Source organism: Gymnoscopelus microlampas (genome assembly GCF_963454915.1).
Source record: "Gymnoscopelus microlampas genome assembly, chromosome: 17".
Taxonomy (NCBI): domain Eukaryota; kingdom Metazoa; phylum Chordata; class Actinopteri; order Myctophiformes; family Myctophidae; genus Gymnoscopelus; species Gymnoscopelus microlampas.
In genome coordinates this window covers 37,898,359-37,908,358 of record NC_139954.1, presented here as the reverse complement: position 1 = coordinate 37,908,358, position 10,000 = coordinate 37,898,359, and the positions used below count along the sequence as shown (strand labels likewise).

Sequence of the window (10,000 nt, the reverse complement as noted above, 5' to 3'; positions counted from 1 at the left end):
AGGGAGAGAGAGAGGGACATGAAGAGAAAAGAGAGAAAAAGAAGAGAGAAAAATGAGGCAAGAGGGGAATGAGGGAGGAGAGATAAGGAGTTTGAGAGAAAAAGAGGGAGAGTATACGAGAGAGAAAGAGAAAAAGTGCAGAGGCTGGGACGAGTGAGAGGAAGAGAGGGAAGGTAAAGTGAAACTGGGTGCAACGGGTGCACAAGGCTGTCCATATTCTTTCATATCTCTCTCTCTCTCTCGCTTGCTCTCTCTCTTTCTACCTCCCTCTTCTACCCCCCCCCCCCCTCTCTCTCTCATCTCTCCAGAAGTAGCTCTCATTATATGAGCAGAGATCAGGGTATAGGCAGGGCGGTACATGTACAGCATGTGTAGAAGAAGCCCAGCTGTTCCACACATCAAACTCCCACCTCCAAGTCACCAGAGGTGCTGTAAATTATCTTAACCCGATAAACGTTTCATTTATCTCTTTATTGACACGCGGCGTGGAGCTAAACGGGCTAAGCAGACGTGGGATATAGCGCTGCGGACCGAACGGAGACCTCCGGAGGAGGAGGAGGAGGAGGATTTCTTTATTAACCCTCACCCGACTACAGAGCGCACGCAGCATTACTCACTGTAAATGCCCTGAGGGATGAGTTTCAGAGGAAGTAAGAAGAGTTAATTACGTTCATGTACGCTGCAGATCGGGGAGGCTATAGGCCTACAACGGGCTCGTGCTTGGTGGTCCCCTGGGAGTTCCAGAGTGTGGAAAGTAATTTGCTTCACCTTCCGGGCGTGCCAGTCGTGTGGAGGTTGAAACCGGTGGACTCTCAAAGAGTGCGACCGGCCGGCCGGACGACATTGTCTGATATTTGTGTCACTTGCTAATACACTCGCAGATGTGCGCCGGGACCGGTCACGTTACTTTTACATACAGTACATACACACAGCCATGTGTGTTAATAGAAAAGATGTTTATAACCTTGAAGTAAGGACACAGCACGCTCAAACACCATAAGCACTAGGACCAACTGACACACTGCTATTTTTCTTAACCCATTCAATCCGGGAACACATGCGTCTTCTAAATCCGAACAGTTTTCTGAAAACCGTATGTTGCTATAATATCAGTGGTTCTCAAACTGTGTCAAGGACCCCGCAAAATGATATGTATTTGGTTGCAGACCCCCCATCTCAACATATTTTGTTCCAGGGACCCCCAAAAGCAAAGATTTGAGTTACAAATGTTCGCTTTAAAAATATATATTCAAAGATTTGCACAAATGTTTTTTTCACAAAAATGTTTTCAAAAATAGCCAAAGTATAAAATAATGGCTGTAGCTAAAATCTAGAAAAATAAGGAGGAAGTCCGCACACTGTTCTCAAGCTCCAAGAAACTCGCTTTTTATTTATGCAACGTTTCGACCTCCTAGGTCTTCATCAGGCAAATATTCTGTAGCTAAAATCTAAAATGACACAGAGGTGTTCCCGGATTGAATGGGTTAATACTACAATTCTTTGAGTATTCCTTGTATTAAATTCACCTTGTTGTCGTATATATGTTTATTATTTTCATTACTGTTGCTGCTACAATGTCTGCGGAACCAGAACAAAATGATTGTACTCTTTGTACCCATATACACAAGATGTAACAATAAAGAAACCTTGTGCATACTGTACCACTGGCTCCTTGCTGAGGAGAGGCGAGGCCAGGATGTCATGTTTGCACACTTTCAAATTAGAAGATTCTTATAATGACCTTATATTGTATTGTATTGCTTTTCCCCTATTGACTGTAGAGGCAAAATTCTGCATTATTCTTCACACCGAATGAAAAACATCTGTTGAATTAATGACAAAAAAAACCCTCATATGACTCTAATGTAAATGATGGAACAAGAAACTCCTGCCTGAGGGTCCGATTCTACAAAATGTCTTCTAAATCCTAACAGTTTTCAGAAAAACGTATGTTGCTACAGTATATCAGTGGTTCTCAAACGTTTTCACGTCAAGGACCTCCTAAATTATATGTATTTGGCTGCAGACCACCATCTGAAAACATTTTGTTCCAGGGACCCCCAGAAGCAAAGATTTGAGTTACAAATAATCGCTTTAAAAATATGTATATTCAAAGATTTGCACACATTTTCACGATTTTTCAAAAATAGCAGATCTACAAGCTCGAGCTTGTATAGCTGCTATTTTTTGAATAGACAAAGTATAATATAATGGTTTAAGTGGTAACACAGGCGCATTGCTGGTTTTAATGGGTTAAAACACTTTTCAGCCTGTCAGTTTCGGTGCATTTGTATATTTTGCTCTTTGAAGTCTCAGCCATTAGCATTTTGAAGGTCATTCAGTATAAACCGCAGTCAGATCCTCTTCAAAACAGTAGTCAAAAGACAATACATCAAAAACTGTAAATCTGTCCTAATGGGTTTTCGGAGCACACTGTAATATATGGCCATCTGTTGGGGACTGCTGGGAGGCTCGTGAACAGTTTTTTCTATCTCCCAGATGATGTCTGTCTGTCTCATTTGTCCATCTGTCTGTCGCTGGACGGGGAATTGTTTAACGGTTAGCGTCCCTAATAGGGAAACAGGCTGGTTTGTGAGCATTCAGTCAGACGCCCAATCTATTTTATTGGCCAAGTACGTTTATCACATAAATGAAATTGGCTCTGGCTGGTTACACTCTTGTTCCACGCAAACACCAAATGCACAGTATGACATACTGTACGGGGATAATGTGTAGGAGTACAACATCTGATGATCTGATGTGTATTTAGTATTTACAGACTTGCTACAGAACATTAACCACTTAAACCAGGGCTCTATACTACTGTGTCTAACTGTAGGTCGCCTTCTTTTATACTATAGGTATTATAGGTAAACATATTTTTTTAAACGTCATTCATAAACTTAAAGGCATTGTACTGTATGTAACTTTGCCCTGTGTTTACATAACAAAATAGAACATCAAATATTTTATCTTTTTTTTACCAATCATTCCCCTCTATACCAGCAGTCATCGCCCACTGGAGTAGTGTGTTGGTGTTTACCTGCAGAAACACATTGCTCTCTTCCTGCATTTTGGTGTTTCCACTGTTTGTTTTGGTAGACAGGGATGTTTTTGGGCTACCAAAAACCACCACACACTATTCCAGTGGAGGGAAATTATTGTTAAAAAAAATGTAGTTTTTTTTTTTGTCAGGGACCCGGGTGTTTTTGGACCCATATGCAGCAACTCAACTTTAAAGTAAAGGCAGGAAACCAAGGAGGACAGTTTAACGACGACCTTACTGAATATAATAAGGCCAACAGAGGCACACCTTACAGGGCGAAATACAGGACCCGGGGGAATACACTGGAATACCTGGAATAACATACAACAATGAAACAATGATCCAGCACAGACAGCAGCCACAGGCAGCCTCTGAGGCTCGTTAGCCAACTAGGCAGTAGGCACAGCAGACACCCACAGGTGAGTCCACTCTAGGGAATCAGAGTCCAAAGAGGAGAGGGGAGGGGCTGGGGAGCTCAGGAGGAAGACGCACTGGGCAAAGTCACCCCAGGGAAAGGGCACATTACACTAGCCTGGCGTAGCCAGACTATATCACTGCGTGGATATGAGTCTGGTGCTTCCATGAGGACGTTTTTTTTCCCAAGGGGCGGGATCAAAACAATGGCCCTCGACGCAATTGGTTAGACCTACAACCAACTACCAATTACAGTCTCCCATATTCGAATACTGGGCCCTGATTGGTCACCCACGTCTTCTGGAGCAGGAAATGGATTCTCTATGGAGCGGTGCCAGACCCAATCGCAGAGTGCAATTTTTTTTTGCACTCGCAGATTCGTCTGGTCCCCCAGGCTAACATTACACAGGGCAGGGGCAGAGGCAGGCAGGGGCAGGGGCCGATTGTGACAGTTTTGTTATATAAACACAGGGCAAAGTTACGTACAATGCCTTTAACTTACCGTCCTAAAATACTGCTGTCCTCGCAAGTAGAGTAATACAAACGTGTGTGTGTGTGTGTGTGTGCGTGCGTGCGTGCGTGCGTGCGTGCGTGCGTGCGTGCGTGCGTGCGTGCGTGTGCGTGTGCGTGTGCTATATGCTACCTTGCTGAAGGCCAAGCAGTCCTTGTCCTGGTCCTTGTCTTTGACCTCGAAGTCGTACAGCGCCTTGCCCTGGGGCGGAGTCTGGCTCAGGGGGCGGAGCAGCTGGATGTAGCTGGCGGGCAGGAAGCCGTGGCAGCCGTTGAGCTCGCCGTGGTACCAGTTCTCGTCCACCTTGCGTCGCAGGATGATGATGTCACCTTTGTTGAACTGGAGGTCCCCGGGCTCCTTGCCCTCGTAGGAGTAGAGGGCCTTGCCGCAGGGCAGCGCCGGGACATTCTGGAATGTAAATCACACGTTTGTTAGCATACTTATGAGGACTTTCGTTCCACTTTCAGTGACTTCATTCATTCATTCATTCATTTATTTCGTTCATTTGCCAAAACCCCTAATTCTGAGCTTCGAATTAATCCTAAACATAACCCCATGACCCTAAAACAGTCTCTTGAAAAGCGATGACAAAATATCCTAATTTTCAAGGAAGCCCAATTTAAAGGGAAAAAAAGAAAAATAACCTGTCCGTATATACAGATTTTGCATGGTTATGTACAGTACTGTATATTACGGCTGTGTAGAGTTTTTAACAACTCTTATTATGTCTTAGCTAAAGTTATTTGGCTGCGTAGTGATGGTTTAATGAAGCATTTAGGGGGAGTGTGCAAGCTCATTAGTATGTATGGCCAACTGTTCAATCTTGTATTAACATACACTACCATACAGATTGGTTCAAATAACCTTTTCTTAATTAAAACAAGTCCTAGGTGTGTGTGTGCGTGCGTGCACGTGTTTGGGTGCTTGCATGATGAGCGTGTGTGTGCACATGTGTTCCTTCCTCCGTTCCGTCCTCTCAAGGATAATGACAACTTCTTGAAACCTTCCCAAACATTATATTCCTGAGTGTATGAGAATACCAGCTTCCCACAATAATTGATTATCTCTTTTCTTATAACCGACTGATACTAAATATCAGGTGACAATGACTTCCATTATCTCTACGTGACTTAATGCATCAGAGAGTACACACAGTCTCCCTACTCTTCAATCAAGCCAGAGAACACCATTCAAAACCCAATAGCACATGGCGGCACCATGTTATATTCGGTTCCTCAAGCTATATTGAGAAATTTAGACCCTGGTGTCAGGTAGGAGTCACAAGTAGTAGGCAGTAGGTAGCACAAGTAGTCGTGAGTATCACAGCCTGAAGCTCATAAGCCATAATATCTCGCCTGGCCACGGAGGGAATTGCCTCTTGCCCTGAGCGGACGATAATTGCTCTCCCAAGCAGGAGAGCGGTTGCAATTACCTCTCTCTGTCGGGAGAGGACATGAAACATATCGCTGCTGTCAGGTGGAAACCTTGTATGTCCAAAACCGTTTTTATTATTTATTTTTTTTAACTTAAAAAAATGTTTTTCAAATTACTTTTGTGTGACACTCTTACAGTATATGACGAAGTATGGCATTCATTTACGAAAAAACATAAAACGTTGAAATTGATGTCCACGCTATGGGCTATGGATTGAGTGCAGCTTTAAATGAACACTGAGGAGTTTACAGTGTAGGGGGGGGGGGCATGCATACACCTAACACTCCAAAGACCCAGTGGAGCTGCATCTCATGGAAGATGCAAGTAAACACACAACACGGTGTAGAGAGCAAACAACAGAGAGAGAAGGGTAAACAACACACAGAGAGAGAGAGAGAGAGAGAGAGAGAGAGAGAGAGAGAGAGAGAGAGAGAGAGAGAGAGAGAGAGAGAGAGAGAGAGAGAGAGGGCCAGGGGGATGAACAGAGAGAACAGCAGCTTTTTGTTCTTCTACTCTAAGCAGGTGTTTACAATGAGGCTGGCAGTCTCTTTGGTATGGGACTACTGCTGAGACACAGGATGACGCATTCTGCTGCAAGTGTGCCGCACACACACACACGCACACACACACACACACACACACACACACACACACACACGTACACCCCCTGGACATGACTCTAGTTATGTCACAGGGACTAACCCCGCAATCCAACCCTTGGGTTTTGACATTGGGTACCATTTTTATAGTCTTTGGTATGTCCCAGCCGGGGGATTTAACCCCGACCTCCCAATCAAGGCAGACACTCTTACCACAAGGCCACTGAGCTGGTAAAAGTACCAAAACAATCCCCAAAAACTCCCAAAAAAGGCTCAATATACAGAGTTATACACACAAACAGTCGCATGCACAGAGACACAAATACAGGCGCTGCCACGTGCTTATTGATTCTCCCTAGACTAGTAGCCTGAAGCGTGCTGTGCTCTATAGCAGATCACACATCAGTTTAAGGCCTGGAGGCCTCACAGCCTGTCTGCTGTGTGGATGTCCTCAGATCAGCACTGACGCAACAGGAAGAAAGACAGCACACGCACGCACGCACGCGTGCGCGCACACACGCGTGCGCGCAAACACTCCGCAAAAAAACTAAGATACAAGCTCAGATTTACGGAAAGACGCATGAATTTGCACGTATGCAAGCGCACACACACAGAGACATAATAATGATGATGATAATAATAATAGTAATGATAAACACATATGTATACACGGTGGGAAAAGAATAATCAAAGAATAGCAACAGTATTAAGAAAAACTACATTTTGTCCGTTGGTTCTAGCTATTAAGCTGCTTGAATATGCTGTGTGCTAGGTTCTTACTCCTACCTACACTAACACAAACACACTCTCTCACACACACACACACACACACACACACACACACACACACACACACACACACACACACACACACACACACACACACACACACACAAAGGCAGACAGTGTACACACGTGTACTTACACCTACACACAAACACATGACACACATTCGTGCAAAACTAATTGGACAGACAAATTTAGATAAACGCAAACGCACACATATGGGGAGCATCAGGATAAAGCTGTTGCCTGCTGTGTTCTCCTCCCCCCTCCTCTGCAAGGAACCATGGGAGAAGAGAGGGAAGGGGGGGTGAAGACAGGGAAGGGGGGGTGGGGGAAGAGAGGGAAGGGGGGGGGAGAAGAAAAGGTGGGGAGAGGAGGATATACACAGAAAGAGGAAAGAAAAAGCGTCTTGGGAGAGCGGAGCTTAGCGGGTGGTTACAGGAAGGTGTCATCTACCAAGATAATTGGGAGACTCCGGAGAAAACGTTGAAGGGATTTGAAGTCAAAATGTGAAAGTGACACGAATGCGACGGCAATCATGGAGTGAGAAAAGCACATCGCGCTTTGTTCGGTCTGTGTAGCGTTTGCAGCACTTCCAAGCGGTCAAACTTGTAGCGATATGCTGACTGAAAAACATATTGTTTTCAGATTTCAGCGTACAATTTGCCTTTTAGATTTACCACTCAACCCATTAAGGCCCGAGGTTCCGATTCTACCGATTCAGTTTTCTGAAAAACGTATGTTGCTGTATCAGTGGTTCTCAAACGTTTTCATGTCAAGGACCTCCAAAAAATGTGTTTGGCTGCAGGCCCCCATCTGAAAATATTTTGTTCCAGGTACCCCCAGAAGCAAAGATTTGAGTTACAAATGTTTGCTTTAAATATATGTATATTCAAAGATTTGCACAAATGTTCACGATTTTTTTAAAATAGCAGATCTACAAGCTCATAGCGCGGTACTCTGTGCCGAGCTATGAGCTTGTATATCTGCTATTTTTGAATAGCCAAAGCATAAAATAATGGTTTAAGTGGTTACACAGATCCCGTTTTAATGGATTAACCACTTAACAACATACTTTGTTGCCCGCAGTCCCCCAGGGGTCTATATTTGGTCCTTTCTTTTTCCCCCTCTACATCAAATCTCTGATAAACAGTATAAGCTCACAACGTGTCACAATGCAACACGTTGTGAGCTGGAAGATGTGCTATTTATTTCACTGAATGTTCACCTATTATGACATACAGTAACCAGAATAGGGACGCTAGGGTTCATGTGGTTAAGCCCTTTGGATAGTGAATTTAGCAGAGCTACAAGCTCACAAATTGCCTTCTTTTGTTTCCACATTTCCATCCATTATGATGACATGCTCAAAATAGGGACACCAGGTTCACAGTAGCTAAGGAGAACAGGTCCATCAACAATATTTACACGGTGGACATTTTACTCTTAAAGGAGTAGTTCACCCAAAAAAATACATATTTTCTATCAATTACAGACCCCATGAAGCCTTGAATTCGTAGAGATTTTTTTTGTTTTTTGTCACATTCCTAAGTCAATAATTTGATGACCAGAGTCTCCGGGAGACTGTCAAACGTACCTGAGACTCCTTAAAATCCTGAAAATGTATTAGAACAGCACATAATAATATAATCTGTACCATTCTCTAGAAATCTCTGTAATTGAAATCATCAGTCATTATATTTAAGGCAAGTGTACTGTGTTTACATCATGCGGGGAAAATGCACGTTGAATTTAGTTTAGCTATCTTCGCGCTGAGACAAAAACATGGAAGCAAATGGAAGTGCTGTGAGATCAAAGAAAAGAAACGACTAGGAAGGTGAGGAACCGATGAGTAATATGTGCAGGTGTGATGTAAAACAATCAGATCAATGATAATCATAAAAAACACCTCACCTCCAGGCTAACGCAGTGAAAGGAAAATGAAATCTCAAACACTATCATCACGAATAAAAGAACATTTGTGTCTACTTGAGCGTAAACATTTGTTCAGTCCCACGTGCAGTCACCTGTTATGTAATCCCCCCCTTTCTCTCTCTCTCAGTCTCTGTCTCTCGTTCACTCTTTCTAGTCCAGGGGTCTTCAAGAGGGGGTCCGGGACCCCTAGGGGGTCCTCAGAGCTACTATAGGGGGTCCGCCAAATCTTTGTGTGATATGATTTCTTTTTTTTTACATTAACCACTTGAACCCTAACATCCCTTTTTTTCTGAGGAGAATTTTAGCCAAAAATAGCCGATCTACAAGCTCACAACGCCTCGCAGTGCGAGGCGTTGTGAGCTTGTAGATCGGCTATTTTTGGTGAGGTACAGGTGTAAAAAAAAAAAGAGTTTAATCTGAAACACAATTTTATACAATATAGAGGGGGTCCCTGCTTCGTCTCTCTCTCAGCTAGGGGGTCCTTGGCCTGAAAAAAACGTTGGAGACCCCTGCTCTAGTCTCTTGTTTTTGTAGACCGCCGTGAAATCCATTCTGGGTGTTTTGGATTATTCTGTCTCGTGGTTTAATGAAAGGTGCTTTTAAAAAGGTCAACAGGTCTCGCTCTGGGTTTCCTTTGTTATTTATAGATAATGACCAGTGTTGGTGGAACTTAATTTAAGTTTTTGGAGGAAGTTTCTCATTGGTTTAACAGGGTCTCTCTTCATCCATGGAGGCAGAGGTTAGTGTAGCAGCGTGTAGACATTAAACATAGAGAAGACTGCAACCGCTACCATCACACCACAGGGAGGGAGAGAGAGAGAGAGAGAGAGAGAGAGAGAGAGAGAGAGAGAGAGAGAGAGAGAGAGAGAGAGAGAGAAGATGGGGAGAGGGAGAGGGAGAATGAGTGAATAGAGGGAATGAGAGAGAAATGGAAAGAAAGAACGGAGGGTGGAAGAGGAGGAGAGGGGTAAGGAGAGAGAGAGAGAGAGAGAGAGAGAGAGAGAGAGAGAGAGAGAGAGAGAGAGAGAGGCGGTGAACATGACTCCTTATCCGTTATTCATGAGAGCTTGGAAAGCGAGAAAGATAGGGAGAAAAACAGAGAGAGAGAGAGAGAGGGGGGTGTTTGGAGAAATGTGAGAAAACCAAGGAAGGGGGCAGCAGGCAGTGTAGAGCGGGATGACAGATGAGTAGAGAGGAGAGGGGGAGGAGAGAGAGAGAGAGAGAGAGAGAGAGAGAGAGAAAGAGGCTTCGTGGCTCATTACCCACACATCATGA

At 44.0% G+C, this 10,000-nt stretch overlaps 1 protein-coding gene across 2 annotated transcripts in view; it reads right to left on the bottom strand.

Moving 5' to 3' along the window:
* The window catches only part of LOC311064503 (E3 ubiquitin-protein ligase SH3RF3-like), a 143,875-nt gene that overhangs the window by 52,120 nt on the left and 81,755 nt on the right, over positions 1-10,000 (bottom strand). For both annotated transcript variants that reach the window (XM_084084347.1, XM_084084348.1), the window contains exon 2: positions 4,104-4,379. In XM_084084347.1, the coding sequence (XP_083940473.1) occupies positions 4,104-4,379 (276 nt within the window). The remainder of the gene's footprint in view (positions 1-4,103; positions 4,380-10,000) is intronic.